Below are 26,118 nucleotides of genomic sequence, written 5' to 3' on the forward strand. Positions count from 1 at the left end.
CATGGCCGCTGAGCCTGCGCATCCGGAGCCTGTGCTCCGCAACGGGAGAGGCCACAACAGAGGAAGGCCCGCAGACCACAAAAAAAAAAAAAAAAAAGGATAGAGAGGGCTTCCCTGGTGGCGCAGTGGTTGGGAGTCCTCCTGCCGATGCAGGGGACACGGGTTCATGCCCCGGTCCGGGAGGATTCCACGTGCCGCGGAGCGGCTGGTCCCGAGAGCCATGGCCGCTGGGCCTGCGCGTCCGGAGCCTGTGCTCTGCCACGGGACAGGCCGCAGTGGTGAGAGGCCCGCGTACCGCAAAAAAAAAAAAGGATAGAGAAAAGAAAGAAAAGGACAGAAAAACTTGAAACAGACCTATGGTTCTCAATCCCTGGAGGCTGTCAAGGAAAGGGCCTAGAATGTGCATGCCAGAGGGCTTTGGACCCCCGGTTGTTTTATTTCCTTTGGCTGTAGCAAGTACCGCTGGTTGGTCTGTGTTCAGAGAAATCAGTAATAGAAACATATCTGGAGTGAGGAGGTGGTATAGATTGTTTTTAGTCCCCCCCCCAACATTATATTATGAACGTTTTCAAACATTCACAAAAATTGACAAAACTGTGAACACCTCTATAGCCACCATTTAAATTCCATAACTGCTACTATTTTGCTATATTGCCTTTATCATTATGTATCCATCTATGCATCCATCTGTTAAGGGTCTGATTTGATAGTATTTAAAGAAATCTTCCACAAAGTTAGGCGATTTTAAAAAAATCATTCTCCCTAATGGAGGCTTGAGTCAGAAAAGAGATGCTAAATAAAATTGTGAGGAGGGAGTGGATTCCTGTTTAGTCATTAGCTGAATTATTATTCTGAAATTATCCTGCTTATCCTGAAATACCACATAATGTCTGAGCTCCAGTTTCTTCACTTATAAAGTTAAGACAAAATGATAATCATGGTCTCATGGTCCTTTCTAGTCTAAAAATTCTATGATTCTATAAAAAACAATTTTCTTAATAACTATCATTTACTTCATGTTTTCTATGTGCCAGGAAGTATGCTCCAAGTTTAGGAGCATAAACTCATTTAATCGTCACAGTTTCCTTAAAATTTCTGATACCACACTCATGAAAACTGTCACCTGTTTTAACAGCATGTGGCCAGCCTGACCTATTTCCAGTTGCGCTTCCTCTCCACATGCTCAGTGCTCTTTACTAGCATCAACTATACACTTCTCTGGTGGAACCAGCTGGAACCAGCAATCAGAAATTAGCTTTCCTCATTGAGAAACAAGAGCAAACTCTAGCCCCTGGTCTGTAATTTTTTCCCCAAATGTGAAATGAGATAAAATAGCTAAAACGACTTTAACTTGTTTATTTTGGTAAAATAATTACATATAATTATTGTTGAAGGAAATCTACAATACATAATCTTGGTGTTTTTATTCAAATCTGTTGTACACTGAATAACAAAATTAAAATGTCAGTTTTTCAATTGGAGAAAGTACTCAAATCAATAGCCATGTGGTAAACAAAGAGACTCAATTAGAGCACATTATAGTTTGGTTTGGGAATGAATACATCAAGAAAAAAAAAAGCGCTATACACATATTGTGTGTGTGCGTGCGTGTGTGTGTGTGTGCGCGCGTGAGACCGTTACTGCTTTTATCTCTATATTCCTCTTCAGGTTTATCTCCTCTATGTTCAGTGCTCCCAAATATGTATATTAGTCCTTATTTCTAGTAAAAAAAAAAAATTTGTCTTTGCTTTGTTCCATGGGAGCTATTTGTTATTTCCATACATATTTAAAGATCTTATATTGTAGAAATGTAACAGGATGCCTGCACAAGGTGTCCTAGAGCTATAAATATACACTATTATGCAATCAGTGAGGTTCACACCTCGGAAATTTAGATGGAATGGTTATCCTGAAGCAAGTGAACAAAAATAAGGAGGTTCAGCCTGTTGATTAGAACAAGGAAACACTGGAACAGGCCTAAAGTAACTCTGCAACTGCAGAATACACAAGGCAAGTGAATTCACTTAAGTCATGGAGAGTGATAAACCCAAATTCTTCATTTTTTTCCCAATGCCCCTTATACAAAGACTTCTATAATAGATTCTGCTCAAGAGCAGGGAGAAACTTGTTTTCCCCAGTGAAATAAGCATGTCTCTATCCAAAGAATGTCCTTTATGATAACATATGTGGGTATCTTTTATATGAATATTGGGTTACTATACAACCAACATATATAGGGCCACGCTCTCTAGGTAAGTGCAGTCTCTCCTAAAGGAAGTCATCATTCCCATAATTCATCACCCAGAAAGGAGGCAGCTCTTCAAACAGGAAACCCAAGCAAAAACACTCTCTGGACCTTGCTGAGTTGGGCCTGCGGAAAAAAGAAGTAGATGTCTGGCTCAGTTCACTTTGGTGGCAGTACTCAGACTCTGTCTGCCAAATGGAGACAGGCCAAAAGATAAGGACCTGAAGATAGAGTCTTTGTAAAGCAGAATGAATAGTTTTATGTTGCTTTCTATCCATAGCTTTTAGGATAGCTTGATTTAAACATTCCACCCTTATATCAGCTGTTCCACTGGCATTAAAGTAAAACTAGTGTGTCCTTAGAGTAGAGAATAAAAATGGTAGCAGCAGCACATATTAAAGAGGAAGGCTGAGAACAAGAATCAGGGCTGCCAGGTCCTGGAACTCTTTTAACACTTGGAGATTCTCCATGCATTGCAGTCTTCGTGTTTGGGGGCTCCATCTTATTAAGGAAGGTGGCAGCCTCCTCATGTGTTCTCAACAACAGGCAATGAGATCTATGCAAACTCTCAGGGTTCCCTTATTGCCCTCAACCCTAGAAAACTCAAAGCTAATTATTGTGCTCAACTACTAAAGCTTTCCTCAGGTAAAAGTTATAGCTAATTTTTCTCTTTCTTTTCCTCTTTTACTTATTGGTTCTTATCTTTCTGATCACTAGTTTTGGTTTTACTGCATATATTTTTATTTCAAGCATCCTAAATTTTTATAGAAAACGGCCAGAGGACAAGCCAAGCACTGAATAAATTTTTCCCATACAATAAGATAAAGTTATAAAACAGTGCTCATCTTGAAGCCATGAATGCTAGGGAAGTTGAGAGCCTGTATGCTGGCTAAAAACAATGAGCAAGGAAGACTGGACTACACCTGTAAGTACAGAATTCTGGGATAGAAGAAGAGCTTGGAGATAATCAATTCCATCCTCTCACCTAACGCCGAAATGTGTTCTACAACTTCTTGGACAGAAGGCTCTGCCTCCCACCTCTGCCTGAATATTTCCAATGACAGGGAACATAACACCTTATAATGTTCCACTTCATGACAGCTCCCATTGATAGAAAGTCCTTTCTTACATTGAGTGAAATCTGCCTCTCAGTCTACCAATTAATCATAGTTCTTCATTACACAGACATGTATTTCCTCTTCCAAAGGCATTCCTTCACTTATTTAAATGTATAAGTCTCATTTATTGAATATTTATCAGTATCAGGCCATGTGCTAGGTACTCTATAAACACTACTATTGATACATATTATCTTCACAATCATCATTTAAGTTAGGTGTTATCCTCCTGCGAAAAGTGAGTCCCAGAGAGACACACCGATTAGAATCTAATGCCAGACAAATATGTGGGGGCTCTTATACCTGTTCCCATAAAGATTTTATTACATTTCTGGCAACCAAGTCACATGATTTAAATGCCTTCAAAATTGGAAGGAAAACAAATAAGTTAGATCAATCCAAAGAGAAAAATAAAGATGGTCTAGAGATACGTACAACTGCACCAGTGTTTGGTTCACGGAGAAAAACAGTAGCATGAAAAGCGTTGAACAATATTGCCATCAGGAAGCTCCAAGGGACAGTAAAGGTAACACCTATTAACATCACAACCGTGACGTGAAGCCAGTGGAGTAAATGCAGGCCTCAAACAAGAAACTCCCTCTTCTTGTACCTCAGCCAGGAACCAGAGCAGATTCCCAGGAAGTCAGTCATATTACTGCAGAGAAAGCAGCATAGCCTAAAGGCCAATTTCAGTAGAACCAGAAGTTCAAAAATGATTCTGAATATATATTTCTTTGGCTTGGGGGTGGGTAACAAAACATGGACCTGCAACCGGGAGTGAAGAATGTAACAGTGAACTGAGCAAGCCTCCACATCTAAGCTAGGAATTCAGGATCAAAATAAATACTCCACTTAAGGTGGTTTGGGGGGCATGAGAATCCAGAAGAATGGGATGGAAGGAAATGCTGATAATCATTTCTCTGCCTAAGGTCCTTTCCCATTCCAACCATGTTCCAGTCTTACATTGTTGCTGTCTACTGAACCATTTCACTTGCCTATTCTACTTTCACCTCAAACTCAACATGCTCAAATCAGAATTCATTTCCCTTCAATCTTTCTCTCACCAAATTCCTTACTAGTTAAAGGCATTATCTAGGTATAAAAATCCTGGAGTCATTCTTTTTTTATTTCATGGAGTCCTTCTTAATTTTTGTACTCCACCTTTTTACAGTTAAGAGCCACTGCCATTGAACAAATATTTACTGACTGCCTACGATGCACCAGGCACTTTCTTTGCACTCTGGATACACTGATGAACAAAACAAAGATATACATTTTCATGAAGCTTATATCCTAGTAGTTAGAGAGAAACAATAAATATAGTAAATAAGTAAATATGATAAGTGAATACAGTATTTCAGAAGGTAGTGTTAAAAAAAGAAAAAGCAAAGCAAGATAATGACAATTACAAAAAGGGTGGTCAGGGTAAGCCTCTTTGAGAAAAAGGTGACATGTGAGCAAAGACACAGAAGAGGTGAGGGAGGAAGCCAAGAGCCTGCAGGCAAGGCAACAGCCATGCAAAGGCACTACTACCAGCTCCTCCTATTTCTTTAAAATGTCACAGAGCCACCCATTCACTCCATTCCCAAGGCCATCATACCTACTCCAAAAACTTCTAGGTAGCCACCCTGCTCCATTTCCTCTGTGGTACAGTTAAATATTCTTTTTCCTGATTTTCAAGGCTCATAATTCTCTGAGCTCACCCTTTAAATCATGAACTTCCATTCCTCCCCTTAAAATTTTTGAAACTTAGCATGCTCCTTCTTCACTCACATCACATCATCCTCCCCTACCTAGGAGTACTTGCCCTCTGCCCCTCATCCTCTCTAAACCCTACCTATTCTGCAAGGCACAAGATCAAGTCTTATCACCTCTAGAGAGCAGTCCCAGTGGTTGCTATTATTGAATCTGTATTCATATTTCCCCAGCATCATACTCCTTGAAAGCAAGTGTGCGTCTTTTTCTATACATCCCACTGAGTTGACCATTACTAAATATTTGCTAAGATTAAATGAGCTATTTCTTCTACAAGCCAAAGCTCTGCCATCTTAAAAACATATTTATTAGCTTTGATAAACTATTGAGACAGAATGATTAAAGAATGATTATATTATACAAAAAAATGCAAAGGGGATAGAATAAGCCAAAATGTTAACGATGGACAATGATAGCTTTTTTCTCTTCTCTGATTCAAATTTTCAGGTCTGTGCCTATGTTAATTTGAGAAGCAGAGAGTTTGCTATGAATATAAATAAATCAAAACAAATAGTGAGGGATCAACCATCATTAGAATCATTGGAGAGATTCAAATTACCTAAAAATATAACGTCAAAGAAAGACTGAAAGCATCTGAGTAAGCTGCAGTTGCAAAGAGGCAAACTGTAATACAGACAAGCTGAAGCATATTCTCATGGTGAAGGAAAGAAGGAAGGAAGGAAAGAAGGGAGGGAGGGAGGGAGAGAGGAAGGAAGAAAACCTGCCTAACAAAATGACCATTATAAGATATTTACTGTGTATGAAAGCAGCATGATGTAGAGGAAAGAGTACACACTCTGCAAAGGTTAAACACAGGCTCCAACATTCATTAACATCATGACCTCAGTTTCCTGGTCTGTAAAATGGAAACACAGAAGCTCTTCTATTTACAAACTTTCATAGGAACAAACTAAGTTCCAATCTGAGCAAAATCCTGACAACTCTGCCTACCCAGGCTGATAGAGTTAATGGCAATGTACAATCATTTGAGTCTCAGTGGTTGGACTACTGTTAGTCACTATCTGTTCCATCTGAAGCAGTGTCTTCCTTTTACAAATGTATTTATGATTAAAATATGAATGACAAAATATTAACATCTTTAGATAATGTTTAAGAGAGCTGAAAAGAATCCTGGGTTAAAACCAATGTTATCAAAATCTACAGTTATCTCCTAGGCACTGGTCACTGGACCTGGGAACAAACGGACTTAAAAAAAGAGTCTTTTGGAAATTAACTGGTACAAAAGTAAGAAGCTTTTGTACTATTACACAACTATCATCCAAGGTTGATTATGCAAATTAAATGAGACAAGGCAGGTAGAATTCCTAGCACATCCTTAAAATATATTCCTTTCAGATTGATAAAATGATGCAAGGACCACTGAACCTTCACAGAAATGTCAAAGCAACCTGTGTGTATATCCTGCAAGTCATATTATTTTTGTTATAAATCATTCTGTATAATGTATATTGCTCTCAGATTGCCAAAATGAGGGAGCAGCTTTACAAAAGGCCAGATCTGATCTATAAAATTGGACCCATAAAACCAATCAGACTTACTCCACTAGTGTTTGAGAAAGTGTCTAAGGCAAAAAGCCTCCAAGTCAATCAGTCGTTAAGTTCACCTATAAAAAGGGTAACCATAAGAAACTTACTTGCAGTTTTGGACTAAAACTGTACAGCTAAACCTGGATCTAATTCAGCGTAGCAACAAATCTTTATGTTTATGGAAACTGCTTAGATTTGATATTGAGAAAATTACATTAAGTATTGCATTAAATATTATTCTAAGTATTGCAGTTAGGCTGGGTCAAGACAGACTATAAATTTTGAGAAGATTCCAAAAGTTTTCTTGAGCCAGTTCTATGAAACAAGACATGAAAATTCCTGAGAAACATGCCAGCATCTGCTGTCAATTCCAGAACCAGGAAGCAAAGATGTGACCCAATCACATGGTATCAAACCAGGGTCCATCTGTTCAGAAAAAGTTGCATTATGCAAGCCATGACCAAGAAAGAACAAAAAGCATGAGGTTTTTTGACATGTGCAGGGGATTCTGTGGTTTAAAAAGACATGTTCTCATATCAAAAGGGCCATCCATAGGATACCGGCATTTTCAAAACCCACTTCATTAGACAGGAACATATCTGATACAACACAACTGTACTAAAGAATAGTATTGAGTTCAGGCAACTGTTTCAATTAGGCCTAGGAGAAGCTGTCAACAAAAGTCTTCACAGGAGCATCCTTCCCCACAGGAACAAGATTCATCTCCTTCTTCATTATTTTGAACATGTCAGTTCCCCATTTCTTTTTTTAAAATTTATTTATTTATTTATTTTTGGCTGTGTTGGGTCTTTGTTGCTGCGCAAGGGCTTTCTCTAGTTGCTGTGAGCAGGGTCTACTCTTCGTTGCGGTGCGAGGGCTTCTCGTTGAGGTGGCTTCTCTTGTTGAGGAGCATGGGCTTCAGTAGTTGTGGCTCACGGGCTCTAGAGCGCAGGCTCAGTAGTTGTGGCGCACGGGCTTAGTTGCTCCACGGCATGTGGGATTCTCCTGGACCAGGGCTCAAACCTGTGTCCCCTTTATTGGCAGGTGGATTCTTAACCCCTGCGCCACCAGGGAAGTCCCTCCCCATTTAATTTCAACAACAAAGTAGATCATCTAAAATTCCTAACCATGTACTACAAGGCCTTTCAATTACATCCCACTTCAATTAAACCAAAATTTCTTCCAAACTACTATAAGCCTACTTTTCTCAATCAATAAGCACTACACCAGGCCCTTTTTTCAGCAGTGTAAAAAAGGTACTGACCTTCTCTTGAGGACTTTATAACCTATAATTATTCCCCCTCCCTCCCACTTTCAGAACTCACTTTTCTTAAGCTCTGTGAAATTCAAGGTAACTTCACTTAGGTAAGTCACTCCATTAACTCTGTTCCTCCCCCCTCCAAATCCTTCACATTTTAAACTGCCATATAGGACACAAGATCTAGAATCAGAAAAATCAAAGTTCCCGTCCTGGTTCTGCCCAACCCTGAGAAATTCACCTAACCTCTAGAGTTATGCTTTTCCATCTGTAAACTCAGTGATTTATGACTTTCAACATCTGAATGCCTAGCCCTGGTGGGCATCCCATTATATTACTCTCCCTTACTTATCCCACTTAGAGTACCTTTCTGTTTCCAGTCACATATTAGACAATTTTTAGAATTTGGGAAAAAATAATAGTGGTTAATATATCCAAACCCCACATTTCAGAATAAGGAAATTAACTCTATAAAGAGTAACTTGCCAGCCACACAATAGAAACTTTTGCTTCCTGCCCTAGGGGAGCTGGGGGACACAGCTTACAAAGAGAGAGCTTAACACTCATCAAATCCCCCTCTCTGCCCAACTGAATTCTAGCCACCCTTCAAAGTCAGTTTAAGTCCTAAAGTGTCCAGGAAGCCTCCCCCAGTCACTTCAGTCTAGAATACTCACTTCCCTCTTTGAATACTGATGCCTCTCTGCAGGGGTGATATTAAAAGTATTAACAACTAGCACCCCAGTGGTACCAACCAATCAGAAAGGATGTCTAACCAATCAAAACACACGTGGCCCAGTGGGAATTGCTGGTTGAACATCAGCCCTCCTATTAATAACAATACAAAATAGCAACCGCAAATGCCAATACAATTTTCTCATTTGATCTTCACAATCTCATAAACTAGACAAAGTAGGTATCATCCCCATTTTCTGCATATCTAGAAGTTGGGGCTAATAACCAAATCTAATAACCAACTGCTTCTTTTACCACATCACATGACTTTTCCTGATTGTACACAGAATTCTCAATTAATATTGTATAAACTGTACTTACATATAACAGTATAAACACTAAAGGAATACTCAAGTAAAACAGAATTAATTTAAACAACAAGCATTTAAGTGGAACAGAATATAAAACATAGTGCTAGGTTCTGAGACCATAAAAGAAATAAAAGGCATGATCCTTGCCCTCTGGGTACTTATAACATGTTCGAGAGTATTTTTAAGTAACAGTGCAACATGGTAGAAATAGACAACACAAAGTGTAAGTTCTATACAATTCAGGGAAATAAAGAGTTCACAAACTAAAGAAGTAGAGGAAGTCAGGACTGAGAACTTCTCTCCTCACACTCCCAAAAGGGGCAAAATTAAATATGTAGTGAAAAGGCCGAAAAGTCAGGAGTGGGTGGAAAAATAGAAAACGCTGGAATCGAGGGTTTGCAGTAGTGGGATGTGAGATCTCTGGTTGAATACACAGAGATGGCCCTAATCATAAGCCTCAAGTACTGCTCTAAGCACTGAATACAAATGGAAAATCTCGTAAACCCTTTGTGGGGATGGTTGAGGAAGATTAGCTTGGCAGCAGCCTATAAAAAAGCCTAGGTGAGAGAAACTCTAGAAAGCAAATGGATTTGAGGGATAACAGGCAGGACTAAACTGATGGCTGCATAGGAAGAAAGGACAAAACATTCAAGAGGCATTAATGTAAAGAAGAGTTGGGTTTTAGGCATGTTTTGAAAGAAAAAGGTACTTAATGGCAGAAAGGAAGCATTCTCACACAGGATATATATGTAGACATAGTGATACTAAACTGTGTACCACGGACAAGGAACCAATTTCCCTAGAGAAATCTATGTTGGAGAGAGCAGAAGCGGGGCAGAGAAATAAAAATCTGATACCCAGACAATAAGGAACAACTGCAAACTCTTAAAACGGAAGTCAAATTATAAATTTTAAAAAGCATTTGCGCTTCTTCAGAATATACGAAAGGATGAATGGAAACATCAACATAATCAAGGAGAACAGGCAGACCAGTTGAAGTAGTCTAGACTTAAGCATAATAATAGCTCCTGGATCGGCTTTGTATTGTAGGCATGCCAGCGTAGTCTGTAAACTCCTCCAGGGCATGGACTGAGCAATACTCTGTACATCTATTAAGTCCAACACTGATGCTTGAATACACAAACACTTTGTGTGCTAAGCTAGGTGGAAAAGAGTGAACTATATTACTTGAGTTAATAGTGGTGTGGAAATGTTACTTATGCTTGATGCATAACTATACTGATTCTCCCACCTGTCCACACATTTATCTTGTCCCCCTCCTCAGGCCAATGTCAAAAATCCATCGTTTCCTCTAATGTAGGCCCAGTGTGAAGGGACTCCAAGAATGTATTAGGAGTGGTTAGGGTTCAGCACTTCCACTGCAGGGGGCAAGGGTTCGATCGCTGGTTGGGGAATTTAGATACCGCTGCGCGGCTGGGCCAAAAAAAAAAAAAAAAAAAGAAAGTATGTCAAAAATCCATCGTTTCCTCTAATGTAGGCCCAGTGTGAAGGGACTCCAAGAATGTATTAGGAGTGGTTAGGGTTCAGCACTTCCACTGCAGGGGGCAAGGGTTCGATCGCTGGTTGGGGAATTTAGATACCGCTGCGCGGCTGGGCCAAAAAAAAAAAAAAAAAAACGAATGTACTAGGAGTCAGAAAGAAGCCAACCTGTTTTTCTAATTGTGAGGACAAAAATCTAAAAGTGAATAATAAAGATCACTCATTAGAGGACTAAAAAAGAAAAATGGGCTATGCCAGACAGTGAGGTGTATATATTAAGGTGTATAGGTTTTGGAAACACTGAACCCTCAGTGTATTAACTCCAACTCTTAGTAATTGAGTACTTACCCTCTCCACAGCTCAGTTTTCTCATCTATAAAATGGGGCAAATGCCACATAGCCCTAAGGGTTTAGTTGTGAGGATTAGATAATGTACTTTGGTGTACTTTATGCATCTACATCATAGTAAGCTCTTAAAAGACAGTAGCCATTAATAATAATTGGCACCCTAAGTCTTGAATTTTTTGTTCTAAAAACATTTGGTGTTCAATTACAGACACAGAAACTTACTTTCACTTTACCTTAGTTGCTTACCACTAAGGCTCTATATTTCAGTTTCTAGTACTATAACTTGGATGCTAACAAAGTTTTTCACTTCTCCTTCCGCGGGGTTGGTGACGACCACATACCCCGTCCTAATTTAATATTTTGGAAAACGTAGCAAACACTCCCTCGAAAACCAGCTACACAGACGACTGATTCAAACTACTGTCACTCAAGAAATGGAACATCTCTAGCGATGTTTCTTCGAGGAAATAAAAGCGTTTGATCAATTCAGAGTCATCTCCATTCAAACATTCCAAACCCCCGCAGAGTGAGCAAACGTTCAAGTTTCTACTACGAAAACAATCTGTAGCCTTCTGGTTACTGGACTCACTTCAACACTTCCCCAGAAGCACGAAAGAAGAAGCACTCCGCACATGTTAGTGCCTCCTTGTCCTCACACAAAGCTTCACAGTAGCTCCCCTTCCAAAGCCACCCCTGGCTGGAGAAGCGGCGCCTCTCGGCGGGGTCAGGCCGGCGCCAAAGGCCAGGGCGGCCCTGCTGACCCGGGGGTCTCTGCCACACATCCCCCCCTCCCACTGCTACGGGAGGCCCTGGAGGCTCAGAGCTCACACCCCGCCCTGGAAGCCTCCTCGGACCCCAACCCCTCCCGGGCCCCCGGAGCCTGGAGCACCTACTCGTTCGGCGTGCGGTGCCCGGGACAACGCCACACAGCGCCCCGCGGGGAATGGGGAGCAGCCCCAACTGTGCCGGTCCCGGCCAGCCTGACACCCTCCGGCCGTCGGCCCGCGCCCACTCGCTCCCCAGAGGGCAGCCCCCGACCCCGGACGGCTTCGCCCGACGCCACCTCCCCCGGAGAGCCGGCAGCCTGGGCGGCCGCGGGCTGCCGGGCAAGTCCACCCGCGCTCCGACCCACGCCCTAGCCCCGCCTCCGCTCCCCGCCCGCGGCTAGCGTGGCGGCGGCCCGAGCAGGAAAGCCCGGCCCCGGCCCAGGCGCCGCCACCTGCGCCCCCGGCCCCGCGCCATGTTTGAGAAAGAGAAGAAGCGAGCCAGAGGCCGGGCCCGGTCCGCGCGCCCCGAAGCCGCCCGCCAGTCCCGCCGCGCCGCCGCTCACCCGTCACCTCCGGGACCAGCGTTGCCGCCGTCGCCAGCACGAGGAGGAGCAGCCGGGGACGTGGAGCAGCGGCCGCCGCCTCCATGGTCCCGCCGCCACCGCCTGTGGCCCGGCCCGGCCCGGCAGCCGCCTCGCCTCAACAAACCTCGCCTCGCCCCACCTCCCCCGCCGCGGCGGCGGCCTCGCTTCGGCCCTTTGTAACTGCTCCGGGGCTGCGCGTCCATTGGCTGCCGGGCTCCCGCCGGCCCCACCTCCCCGCCGTCTGCGAACAGCCGAGCGGGACCCAACCCAGAGCCCCGCCTACGGGCCCTCTGGGCAGCCAATCCAGAGCCGCGGGCGCCTGGCCGCTGGCCACGCCCGCAGACTCCGAGCTGGGGGGAACCAGCCAGACCCCTGCAGCTGTGGAAGCCGCTGGGAGTTCGGAGAAGGCCCGGTGGGAGCAGGGTCTAGCCAGCCCCGGTACTGCCTTGCCTCCAGCCACCGAGGGCACTGGGTGTGTCTGGGAAGATGGGTGTGTCTGCGTGTGAGTCGCTTTAGGAAAAAGGCTGTGGCTGCTCGACGCTCTTTTCTTCTAGCCTCTTTACTTCTCACCTAAGATCTGGTACTGAGCCTGATTCCCATTCACAGCCCTGCACCATCAATACCCCACACATTCACCCAGATCCTTAGAACCTTCAGGCAGGCTTCAACTTCCACTCCCCAGATCCTCGCCTCAACTTTCAACGCCCCCCGCCCCAAGATCCTACCTCAGTGCCTTTCAGATACGACCCAGTCTCCTGTTTCCTCCCACTGTCAGCGTCCACCACCAAACCTAGATACCCCCCCCCAAAAAAATTCTGAAGAAAGTCTCCAAATCCTGGCCTCAGACCTCAAATCCCGAGCTCAGACACGCCCCCGAACTGCCTCCCTCCCCTCTCCGGAACTCAGAGCAGAGCCAGACTGGACTCCAAACCACACTCCTTTCCTCTTGTCCCTTCCTGATCCAGGTGGGAAAGGGAAGGTTCCCACCCCCATCCCCAAAGGAGAGGGATTCCCCCTTCTTAGCACGCAGCGTCCCGAGGGCGGAGGAGGAGCAGTCATTACTTTGAGCCGCCTTTGAAACGCCTGCACAATAATTCTGAGGTGTCACTAGAAACCCAAATAAACTCGGCTACGTTTTCATTCTGAATTCCTAATTTACTGTGAGACGCTCCACCCACCTTTCCTCCGGGACGCCAAAACGAGCTCCAGATTTATCACTCTTCCTGTCAGACTAGTCCTCTCTTCAGACACAAACACAGACGAGGAGGCTGTTACATAGAACAGAGAACATTTTCCACAGAACCTTTTAGGGAGAAAATTTTATTTTCTGTGCGATTTGAACTTGGAGTTGAAAAAACCTTAGTAACAGGAATCAGAACCAGCCTCCAGTATCGCTTTGTAAATTACTTTAGCACTACTTGGTGAGCATTTTAAAACCCTGTGAAGACCTCCCTCCTGAGCAGTAAAGGGGCATGGTGGAGGTGCTGGAGCTGAGGTCTGAGACGGGCACTATTCCCCTTCTGGCTTGAACATTTACTTGAGAAAGTCAGCTAACCTTTCTGGGCCTCCATTTCTTCATCTATAAAATGGAAATAATATCTATCTCCCAAGGTTAGTGAGAGGATATGTTCAGATTTGGGGGCTCCCCTTCTTCCCTTTCAAATTCTACTTCTAGGCTCTCTCTCATCGGACCCCTCACCTGCTCCTCTCCTCTGGGCAAGTAAGGGGCTGGTATACATACACTGAACCACCTAACCAGGGATGCAGCTACTGCTGGAACCAAGGTCACCGCCTGCTCTCTAGGGCTGCCTGAGACCACCAGCGGGAAGCTTTCTTCTTGCTCCCTGCAGCAGGCAGTCCAAGCCCAGGGAGCCTGTTTCTGCCAGGCTCCAGCCCCAATCTGCTTTCTCAGTTCTGGTTTCTTCAGTGGAGACCTGGTGGGTAGATCAGGGCCTTGTGACACCTGAAGTCTCTAGACTGCTTTTTTTGCTGCTCTAGTCTCAATATCTTGCTTAAGATAAGCCCTCAAGAGATACTTACTGTGTGAAAGAGTTAATGAATGAATGATTCATCTCAGACAAGTGATTGTTCTTCTCTCATCATTAAGTTCTTCATCTCTAAAATGGAAATATAATAGTACCTGCCCCATTTATAAATAAAAGGGATCGAATCACATGTCTTAGACCCCTTAAATGACATAATGTGTCTGAATAGTGTCTGGAACATAGTAAATATTTAGTAACGTCATTTCCTTTGTCCATCCCCTTCCAGCTTTGTGTGATTCTAATCAGCGTTCGCATTCACAGTAATCCGTGCCTTTGCCTTACAGAGCCTCAATTAATCAGATATCTTCTATGACACACTTCCAGGTACTTCACATTTCCATGGAATTGAGCGTGTTCATTAGGAAACTGAGGAACAGGAAGGAGAAACAGACTATTTTTAAATTTTATTTTCCTGGTATTTGGAGGAAATTTCCATGAGCCACCGATCTAAAAATAAACGACATTAGAATGGAGCAATACATTATACGTTTATAATCGTGGTTCTCCAATTTAAAATGTCTCCAAATTACTAGGGAAGCTTTTTTTTTTTAATTTTTATTCATTTATTTATTTTTTTGGCTGTAGTGGGTCTTCGTTGCTGCATGCAGGCTTCCTCGAGCTGCGGGAGCGGGGGCTACTCTTTGTTGTGGTGCGTGGGCTTCTCATTGCTGTGCCTTCTCTTGTGGAGCACGGGCTCTAGACATGCGGGCTTCAGTAGCTGTGGCGAGTAGGCTCAGTCGTTGTGGCGCACGGGCTTAGTTGCTCCGCGGCATGTGGGATCTTCCCAGACCAGGGCTCTAACCCGTGTCCCCTGCATTAGCAGGCGGATTCTTAACCACTGCGCCATGCCACCGGGGAGGTCTCTAGGGGAGCTTTTAAAAATGCAGATTCCTGGTGTCAGCCCTAGAGAGTCTGCTCCAGTTCATCTGAAGGAGGTCCAGGAGTCTGCGTATGTAATAAACACCCACAGGGGAAGTGTCACCAGGTCACGCTTTAAAAGACACTTCGTTTAGGAAGTGTGACCTTAAAACTCAGTAAATAAAAATGCATGTGCTTATTTCACCTTTTGAAGACAGATGGGCAAAGGAAGGAAGCCTCTGGCTTTGGAGGTCTGCAGGCCCTAGTTGGAATTCTGGCTCTGCCATTTACTAGATGTGGGATCTGTGCACCCTACTTGATCTCTCTGAGATTTCACATCCCCGGTGTAAATTGGGATAATGACACTGACTCATATATTTGTTGTAAGGTCTAAATGTGCTCTTGCACATGAAGAATCTATCATAAACGTTAATTCCCTTCACAGTCTCTATAGGCCCTCAAAAATGTATAGTTTGTTTACTCCAACGTCGTGATTTAAAGGGGAAGAAAATGAGGACCAGTCCCCCAGCAAGTCAGCTTCTGAGCCAGGACTAGGAGACTCTCACTCTAGTGCCCTGTCCCCTGCACAATGCTACCTCTCCATCTCTATGCTAAGTACATTGTTTGCTTTGCTTTTCATTTTGCATTATTCCCTCAAGGAAGATGTTTTCTCTTAAGTAGAGAGCAGAGACTGCTAGTTGCCTAATCTACATCCACTGCTACATTCACTTCATAACAGAATCCTCATTTTCTTTGGCAAAGCAGTTCACCTAACTAAAAATTTCCCAGGCTTCTGGCACCTCAATATCGCCATGTGGCAGATTTCTGGCCAATGAAATATAATCAGAAGTCTACCAGGTAGAGCTTCTGGGAAAGATAATGTTTTCCTCATAAAGAAGAGACAGACGTATCACATTCTCACCCTCTTTCTGCCTGGAACACAGTTGCAATGACTGGAGGTGCAGCAGCCATCTTGTGAACATAAGGATGATGGCCATAGCTAGGAATAACCGAGAGAAAAATGGAGACAGTCTGGATCCTTGATAAATTCCTTAAGCAACTGAACCAGCTCTGAAGTGCTTATCCCTGGAGTTCTTATTATATGAGAAAAATAAACATCTTTTCTTTTAACCCTAGAACACTTCAATTCTAGTCATATGCTATCTATCTATTGCTGTATATTTTATTTCTATCTTATTTTTTAACCCACAAGACATTATCAATTTCTACCATTATTATCTATTGCTAACTCTTGGTGCTCCTAACTGAATAACAAATCACCTCAAAACTTAGTGGCTTAGAATAGTAACCATGTATCATTTCTCACAAGACTGTGGGTAGGCTGGGCAGTTTTTCTGGTCTAGGCAAATTTAAGCTGATCTCAGCTGAGCTCCCATATGAATCTGCTGTCGGGTGGCAGATCAACTTGATGCTGAACAGATATATAATAGTCTCAGTCAGCTTTTCTACGTGGTTTTTAATCCTAGCAAGCTAGTCTGAACTTGTTAACATGACAGTTCAGGGGTCCAAAATAGTGAATGGAAGTTTACAACTGGCACAACATAATTTCTGCCCTATCCCATTGGTTTGGCATGAATTGAGCTGAGCCCAGATTCAAAGGGTGGGGAAATAGACTCCATCTCTTGATAAAAGGATCTGCAAAATCACATTGCAAAAGGGCGTGGAGACCAAGAGGGGAATAAGTGTGGCCATTTTTGAAAACACTTTTTACCACTTTTTCTGACCTTCATTCTTTTTACCTCTAGACTTTCCATCTCAAATCACCTTCATTCTGCCCGAAGTATATCCTTTTGAATTCCCTTTAGTGAGAGTTGACTAGCGGCAAACGATTTTAGTTTTTGTTTGACTGAAATGTCTATATTTAATCCTTATTATGGGACAGTGCTTTCACTGGATATAGAGTTGTAGGGTGATATTTGTTTTCTCTCAACAATCGAAGACATTATCCCACTGTCTCTGGCTTCCACTGTTGTTTTTATGAAATCAGATATTAGTTGATTTCTCCTTTGTAGGTAATCTATCTTTTCTCTCTGCTTTTTTAATAGACTTTATATTTTATAAATACAGTATTAATAATAAATAAGAATACTTATTTTCTAGGTTCACAGCAAAACTGAGCAAAAATTACATAGAGTTCCCATGTATTTCCTGCCCTCTCCATGCACAACCTCCTCCACTATCAATGTCCCCCATCAGAGTGGTACATTAATTACAATCAGTGAACCTACAATGACACATCATTATCACCCAGAGTCCATAGTTTACATTAGAATTCACTCTTGGTATTGAACATTTTATAAGTTTTGACAAATGTATAATGACATGTATCCACCATTATAGTATCATACAGAGTATTGATATAGTATCAAGCATCTGTGCTTGGCCTACTCCTCCCTCTCTCCCCCTATCACTTGGCAACTACTGATTTTTTACTGTCTCCATAGCTTTGCCTTTTCCAGAATGTCATATAGTCAGAATCATACAGTATGTAGTCTTTTAAGTCTGCTTCCTCCACTTAGTAATACACATTTAAGTTTCCCCCATATCTTTTCATAGCTTGATAGTTAATTTCTTTCTGGCACTGAATAATATTCCACTGTATAGGCTTACTACAGTTTATTTATGCATTCACCTACTGAAGGATGTCTTGGTTACTTCCAAGTTTTGGCAACTATGGATAAAACTGCTATAAACATCTGTGTGCAGGTTTTTGTGTGGACATAAGTTTTCAACTCATTTGGGTAAATACCAAGGAGCATGATTGTTGGATCATATGATGAAAGTATGTTTAGTTTTGTAAGCAATTGCCAAACTATTTTCCAAAGTGGCTATACCATTCTGCATCTCTACTAGCAGTGAATGAGTCCTGTTGCTCCATATCCGGATGCTTTATTTTACTGAATTTTTCATCTCTAGATGCTTCATTGGTTCTTTAAAAAATCTTCTATTTCTCCTCTCATTACGTCCACATATTTCTTTACATCCCTAAGCATATGAAGCATAGCTATACTAGCTGTTTTAATGTATGTACTTGTCAGATAACTCCATCATCTCTGTTGTTTCTGGATCTGTTTCTGTTTACTGATATTTTGGGCTCACATTTTCCTACTGCTTCATATTTCTAGTGACTTTTTTTTATTGGATGCCAGACATTGCAAATTTTAGGGTGTGGCATGCCTGATTTTCTTGTATTCCTTTAAAGAATCTTGAACTTTTTCCTGACAGTGAGCTAGGTTACTTGCAGATTAATTTGATTATTTTGAGGCTTATTTTAAAACTCCTTTAGGACAAGTCCAAAGTAGCCATTAATCTAAGACTAATTTTTCCTCACTTGTAAGGTACGGCCTTTCTGGGATCTCTGTTAAATGCTCTATATATTCAACAAAGCGTCTCTACTCTGGCTGGAGAGAGCTCAAATGATTCCTGACCTTGTCTGAGCTCAGAATTATCTGAGAGCATTATAGCGTCTCAGTAATTTTTCTTTCCTCTAAAGTTGTTATTGCTGGCTTTGTGGGGTTTCCTTCCCTGTGTGCGTAGATGAATATTCAACCACAGACTCAAACAGACCCCCTGTGCAGCTTTCTAAACATTCTACATAGCTCCTTTCTCTCCTGAACTCTTGCCTTGCAAATTCTAGCAGCTGCAGCCTCGCTGAGCGCTGGTCTCTATCTCCTCGATTCAGAAGAAATGTTGAGCATCTGTGTTTGTTACTCATTTGCATATCATCTTTTATGATGTATCTGTCCAAGTCTTTCACCCAAGTCTTTTATTAATAATTTATAGGCGTTATCTATATAATCTGGATATGAGTCCTTTGTCAGATGTGTGTATGGTAAATAGTTTCACTCTGACTGTTATTTTATTGTTATCCTCAAAGAGCAGTAATTTTAAACTTTTTCTTTTATAGTTAGTTCTTTTTGTGTTGTGTCCAGAAAATATTTGCCTACATTCAATCACAAAGATATTCTCCTATACATTCTTCTAGATGCTTTATAGTTTTAGCTTTTACATTTAAGTCTTTGAGCCATCTTGAATTAACTCTTGTGTAAGATGTGAGTTATGAATCAAGGTTCAATATTTTCCATACTGACATTCGGTTGACGCATGACTTGAAAAAAATGTTCTTTCCTCATAAAACTACACTGGTACCTTCGTCAAAAATCATTTGATTGTGGGTTTGTTTCTGGACCCTCTTTTCTTTTACATTGGTTTATTTGTCTAACTTAATGCCAATACCACTGTTTTGATTACTACACTTTATGGTAAGTCTTAAAATCATGTAGAGTTAGCCCCCCAACTTTGTTCTTCTTCAATGTCGTTTTGACCATTCTAAGACCTTTACAGTTCCAGGTAAATTTTAATGATAGTTTGTCAATATCTACAAAAAAGCCTGCTAGAATTTTTATTGGAATTGCATTGAATCTATAAATCAATTTTGGGAGAATGTACATCTTTATAATATTGATTATTCTAATTTGTGAGCATGGTATATTTCTCCATCTATTCAAGTCATTAATTTCTCTCAACAATGTTTTGTAGTTTTTATTGGTAGGAGCCTTTTGTAACATTTGTTAAATTTATTTCTAGGTAAATTTTTACATTACTGTAAGTGGAATTAATTAATTTTGGGGGTGGGGGCATACCACACAGCTTGTGGGATCTTATTTCCCGGACCAGGGATTGAACCCCGGCCTTAGGCAGTGAAAGCACAGAGCTCTAAACACCGGACCACTAGGGAATTCCCTGTAATTAATTTTTAAATTTCATTTTCTAATCGTTTGTCATTTCCATTAAGTTTTCACTTTAATTATTTTATTTTTCATTTGTAAAAGTCATATTTGGACCTTTTCCAAATCTGCTTGATCTTTCCTTATATCTCCTTGTTTTTCAATTTGTTCTTTTTAAAAAAACAATATAGCAATCATAGTTATTTCCTACTTTTGTTTGTGTATGATATTTCCAGTATTTGAATTCTTGTGGGTCTATTTCTTCTGTCTGTTGTGTCTCATTTACAGTGCCTCTATGTAAGGATAGTTCCTTTTTATTGAAAGCTGTGCATTTCCTTGAGATTTTATTTGTGGAAATTCTTTAAGGTCTGAGATAAAGGTAGGTTCCTCTATAGAGGATTTGCACTAGTTCTTGCCACCTGTACCACTACCAGTCTCAGATTAACCTAACAAATTATTGGCTTGAGTTTGGGGGGTGGGGGTTGTTTGTTGTTTACTGTTTAGAACACACAGGTAATATGAACTTGGGCCTCAAACTACATGAGGGGCAGATTGTGGTCCCACAGGCTCCATAATGACATTAATTTCCCTTTTTTTGCTTAGCACCTAGGGTCTTGCAACCCCCTGGTGGTTGATGGGGTCAGTAGCTATTTCCAGTTTACACAAACTGGGAGTGTAGACATTTGGGGGTCTCACCTTTACGGACGAGGTGTCTAGGGGCCTTGGATGGCCCTGGTCTCTGTACTTCATGATTCCCTGTCCCCTGTGAGGCCCGACAACAGAAGCTCAAGTCCACCTGGTTCAATCAATGCCCTCAGAGCCACAGCCAGCGCAGTCCTTCTTTCACTTAGTACTCACTTAGGATTTTTGCCTGAGACTCTCTTACTTTCTTGCCAGCTCATAAATGCATTTAGGAAGATATATTGCCTCCGCGTTTAAATTTTTTTCCTTGGGAGGGTCAATCCACCAGCGATCAGGAATGGAACTGCTACTACCTAACATCCTGCAGACATCTTAAAAATCGCTATCCAGTTATCTGTTAGAGCAGAATACAGTCGTAACTGTTATAGGTCTCACAGGGGTTCAAACAAAAGCTGTTTTGCAATACAGTATGCGAAAAACCCTGCTTCTGGCAGTGTCTCTACCCCTTCTCAAACATTAAAAACACACTCACAGTCTGTCTCTCCCCACTCGCCTCTGTCAAGCTGGTTTCCCCAAATGCTTGGGTTACTTTTAAGAAAACGTTTTGGTTTTTGTTTTTTATTGTTTTGTTTTCACTTGGACTTTTGTTATGAAAGTCTAATTTTAAACACACTTGGACTTTTGTTATGAAAGTCTAATTTTAAACACACTACTGACAAAGGATTGCCCTGTGGAAAGTTTCTCTGCTTTGAAGAATTTATTTATTTATTTAGATTAATTCAGTAAAAGTCCCACAGATACTGGAAAACAGAAGTGGACTCTTTTTGCTCACGTGAATTTGTGAGTGTGTATGTGTGTGTATATTTAATCCTGGTAGTTAACCTTTGCTCATTTTTGACTGCTTGATCTGCAAAGACAGATACAGGTATATTAAGCTCTCCTTCCTACTTTCCTCTTTCCCCAGAGACACATCTCCTGGGCCTGACCACCCTCCTTACCCCATAAGAGAACCAAAAAGTAATGCCAATCTTCTGGCCCCTGTGAGTTAGGGCTGGGGGCTAGCAGGCTGGAGCCGTCTTCTCTCTGGCCCCGAGAAACAGTCCCAAGCTGCAGACTGTGGCTCTGTTTGCACCAGGCCTGCCCTCAGACAGCTGGACGTTAAGCAGTCCCGGCCTCCCTCTCCGGGACTCGGCCTCCCGTGGGCTGATAATTAGGTTCTGCCTTGTTCCCAAGTCTAGGCTGCTGCACTGGTCACCTGTGTTGCCTACATCCTCTGTCTGGCCCAGACTCCTTTTTATCACCCTCCTTCCAAGACTGGAATCTCTGGCCAAAACCGAGCTCAGTGGATGAGTGTTTGCTCCATGCAGACGGACCTCCTAATGTGGTGCCTCCGCTTTTCAAGTACCCATTGCTGCTCTCTCTTCGTCTGTGGAAACATCTTGCTCCTTGTTGGCGTCTCCAGAGCGGACTGTCTGCACATGGTCATGTGTCACTCTTCCCTTGGTTGCCGCCTGCCCTGACGAGACTAGGTGCCTCACTAAGGTCGCTTACCCTTCCTCTGGGTTGGCCTGCCCTATTCAGTTACATTGTCTCAGGGAGAGCCCAGCTTTTCCCCCTGGTCAGCCAGGAAGATTCCCTGTGGGCAAGACAAATTGAGGGTTTTCAATAGGTTGCCCGTACCCCTTCCCCTTGGATCAAATTTCCCTTTAACCACACGTTCTTAAAAAGAACAGAGAAAAAAAAGCCAGAAGATATGGAGCACATAGCCATGTGGCCTCTTTGTAGGAGATCTGCTCAAGTTTAATTTTACACACACACACGCACACAGACACACACACAGACACACACACATACAAATTCACTTGCACATTTAGAACTATACATCCAAAAAACAGCACCCACATTTCATGAGAGAATTCAACAGAAACACAGCAGTACTGGGGAGAGCTTAATACAACTCTAAGTGGCAGATCAAGCAGTCAAAAAACAATCAAGAATAAATACCAAGGCTGAGTATGTGCTCACACTCCCCCCACCACACACACACACACACACACACACACACACACACGCACACGGTCACTTGCGCAAAATGCAGAGTACTTCTGTTTTTCAGTATCGATGGGACATTTACAAAACTGATCATACATGAAGAAACCTCAACAAATTCCTCCAAAGCAGCAACAGTAGAGGATAAATCCCTGTCTCTGGTGTGTTTAAAGTTGAGCATTTGTAACAAAAGTTCAAGTGAAAACAAATTCAAAAAACACTTACAAAAATTTCCTAAAGTAACCCAAGCATTTGGAGACATCAGCTTGAAAGAGGGAGGAGGAACGACAGCCTGTGAGCATGTTCTTGCAGTTGGAGAAGGGGAGATAATGCCAGAAGCTGAATTTCTCTTGTACTGTATTGCCAATAGCTTTTGTTTGAATTCCCTTCGATACCAATAGCAATGAAGACTATTTTAGTGCCAGAAAAAACTGACGGTGACTTTTAAGTTTGTGCAATGGGTGGGGAGGCGAGGAGTGGGAAGGTGGGGGGCAGAGTGGAGAGTGGACATTCCAACGTATCAGGTCTCCCAACAGGTCGGGATGGAAGTCTGCACTTACAGGCAAGCAGGTGGCCCACAGCCCCCAGGGCAGCCTCCACCCACCTAAGTCAGCAAGCACCAGCCCTACATAACTCCTTCCTACCTACAGGGCAAGGGCAAAGGATCCCATTCATCTAATTATAGTATCTTGGCCACAAGCAACCTCTAAAAATTCTCTGGGCCCAAGAGGGATGCTGACTCTCTCCTGAAGGTCTTTTGCAAAGGAAATGGCAGAACCTACAGACCTGTTAAGTTACCTGAACTGGAAAAACTAGGATGAAGGAGGATGAGCCTTAGTGGGCTTGAAATTCCCTGCCCTTTAGTTTGGGTGCCCTGTGTTTCCAGTTCCATCTGAATATGCCACTTTTTAAGCCAGACCAACAGGATCCAAGCAGCCATGCTGGCCCCAACCAGGTTGAAATTTCCTGGTGAACCTCCCCTTGGTGTCTCTCAGCATTCCCCTGAATGCTAAATGGCACGTTAAAGACATAATCGCACCCCCCAACTCAATAGCCGGAGCTTAGATTTGATCTCATTAAACAAGAGTAGGCTGTTCTGTTCTTTTCCGAGCTCTGAGGCAGAAGACTTGACGTATTGCTTTTTGACCCTTCTCTGGATCTGTTTCCTTATCTGTGGAAAGTATGGAGGGATGTTTGGGAAGACTAGGGAGAGAGTTAAAGCTGCTTTCTAGAATCTGGATCCCCTATACCTGTGGCCAGGGAGGAGGAACATTGCCTCCTAAAGCCTCTGGTAGTGGAGATTCTTTGGGTTACAAGAGAAAGCCAACTCGAAAGCATTAAGCAAAAAACAAAAGAAGAAAAAATTGGCTGAAATACCAGAAGAGAACAAGGGCAGATGAGGTCATTAGCTCTCAAGCTCTCTTTTTCTCCATCTCTCAGCCCAGCCTTTTCTCTGTCTAGTCCTCATTCTCTCCTCCACACATACTCTTGCATGTATTGGGGTAGAGGGGATGACCACCATCCTCTCCTGCCAGACGTTCTGAAACAAAATCCCAGGGACAGACTCTGAATGGCCCAACTGGGGTCAGGTGCCCATCATTTGGGTCAGGGTTTCTCAACAGAGAGGCTACTAGCCTTTCGAGTAGGACAATTCTTTGTTATGGAGCACTGTCCCGGGAATTGCTGATGTTTAGGACCCCTAGTCACTAAATGCCAAGGTGCTTCCCAGTCATTGTGACAACAACCACCAAACTGCACACCCCTCCCTTTCCAAGGCCAGGGCTGTGGGGTGCAACACTGCCTTATGTGGAGAACCACTGCCTTGTGCCAAACACTGAAGCCAGGGTCTCGGGGCATGGTGATTGGTGCCCTTGCCACCTGCCCTTTCCTGTGGTGGAGATCAGGATGGATGGGCCACTGGGTTTGGCAACCCTGCCAGACACATAAGGCACCGGTGGTTGGGCAGGAGTCATTTCCCAAAGGAATTCTCACCAGGTTCCTATTACCAGAAGGGATGCTGTGCAGACAAAGCCCATGGCTGTTGGTTGCAGGCCTCTGCCCCCATCTTTCAGGGCAAACGTGAGTGCTCCCAAGGTGAAGCGTTACCATCCTCCTTCCACCAACCAGTCCCCAGGCCTCAGTCACTCCACATCCTAAATCTCAGGACTCCAGCTCAAAACCGATCCCCCTTCACCTGGCATGGAGGCTCTCCTGGTCCCTTATGTTTTTGACTCCTCTACATACGCTCCCTGGACTTTGTCCCCAAGAGGCTGAGGGTCCCTACGTCCCCAGTCAGCACCAACAGTCAGCTGGACCGAACTTGCTGGACCAAACAAGAGCCACCAGGGAGGTTCTGCGGACTAATCACACCAGGGCAAGTGCCGTTTCTCTTGTGTGAGCCCATCAGAACCAGGCCATGTGGCGTTCCCAGGGCCCTGGCCACCTTCAGAGTTCTGAGAAAGAGGGAAGGAGGGGCTGTTTCTTGAGGAGCCCCAGTGTCTTCATGGCTCCACAGCTGAGCTGAGGGATGAGGCACATGGCTGCAGGAGCCAGGTTCTGGGAAGCATCTCGTGTGAGTCAAAAGCAAAGGCTAGGACATATTTTTCGAAGAGATTTCAGAGAGCTGAGCATTGGATGAGCGCTGCTCAGGTGGGGACAGAGCATGCTAGCATGGCTAACTCCTCCCCTGGGGGTCTCACACCCAGCACCCCAGAGGACAGCTCTTGACTCCTCCTTCAGACTCCAGAATGTAACTCAAACTCCTTCCTCATTTCCATTAAGATAGTTGAGACAGCGTGGTACTTTCCAAAGGAATTTAACTGTGAAGCTAAAGGAAATGAAAGAAGAAAATTCTGTAAATCCACCAAGCTTATAGAGTCTGTGTCCCAGCTTCTGGAAGGTTCTATTCCACACTCTATTTGAGAGTTCCTTTTATGCATGACTCCATAGTATTTCTGAGGTGGGTTTCTTCCTCCCAGTTCCAACCAAAAGCCAGTATGGGGTCAGGTCTCCTGGACGCACTGCTTTCTCTCTCCTAGTCCTCATGGGTAGAGTTGAGTGGGGGAAGGGCGGGTGTCCCCGGAGGGGCGAGACTTCAGCATAAGATCTTTCCACTCAACTGTTCTTTCCTTCTCAAACATAGGTAGGTCACCTCCTCTTAGCCTAGCTCTTTTTTCCTTCTAGGAGCTCATAGTATAGGGAGGGAGATGGCTACACATGATTAATACCTATTGTACTGTCATAACTCCAGTAGAGCTGGACCACCTCCTAGCCCCCTTATCATAATGTTTCATCAAAAGAAACAATGGTCTGACTTCCCCACACATGCAAAAAAGTCATATAGGTTTTTACTGAAAAGAAAAACTGTTAATGGTGCCAGAAGGATTACATTGAAATCTCACAATGTATCCTGTGCCACCCCATGCTCTTCCTTCTTTCCGAGAGGCCCTCTATCCATTCTAACGTATATCCAGTAGCCTCCTCCTTCCACTCTCCCACTACCCAGATCTCTATCCCAAAAGCCTTGGGAATCTGGCAGGCTGCCAGAGATGGCAGGAGGGACAATTTGCTCCTGTTTGTGTCACCACAATGCAACAGTACAAGTGTGGTGG

General features: G+C 43.2%; 1 protein-coding gene across 4 annotated transcripts in view; it reads right to left on the bottom strand.

The window, feature by feature from the left end:
- Nucleotides 1–12,301, bottom strand: part of TGFBR1 (transforming growth factor beta receptor 1) — a 69,249-nt gene extending 56,948 nt beyond the window's left edge. For all 4 annotated transcript variants that reach the window (XM_024126540.3, XM_024126539.3, XM_024126538.3 and 1 more), the window contains exon 1: nucleotides 12,145–12,301. In XM_024126540.3, the coding sequence (XP_023982308.1) occupies nucleotides 12,145–12,229 (85 nt within the window). In that variant the 5' untranslated portion in view covers nucleotides 12,230–12,301. The remainder of the gene's footprint in view (nucleotides 1–12,144) is intronic.
- Between the last annotated feature and the right edge of the window lie 13,817 nt (nucleotides 12,302–26,118).

The sequence above is a fragment of the Physeter macrocephalus genome, chromosome 9 (genome assembly GCF_002837175.3).
Source record: "Physeter macrocephalus isolate SW-GA chromosome 9, ASM283717v5, whole genome shotgun sequence".
In the NCBI taxonomy this organism is placed as follows: Eukaryota; Metazoa; Chordata; class Mammalia; order Artiodactyla; family Physeteridae; genus Physeter; species Physeter macrocephalus.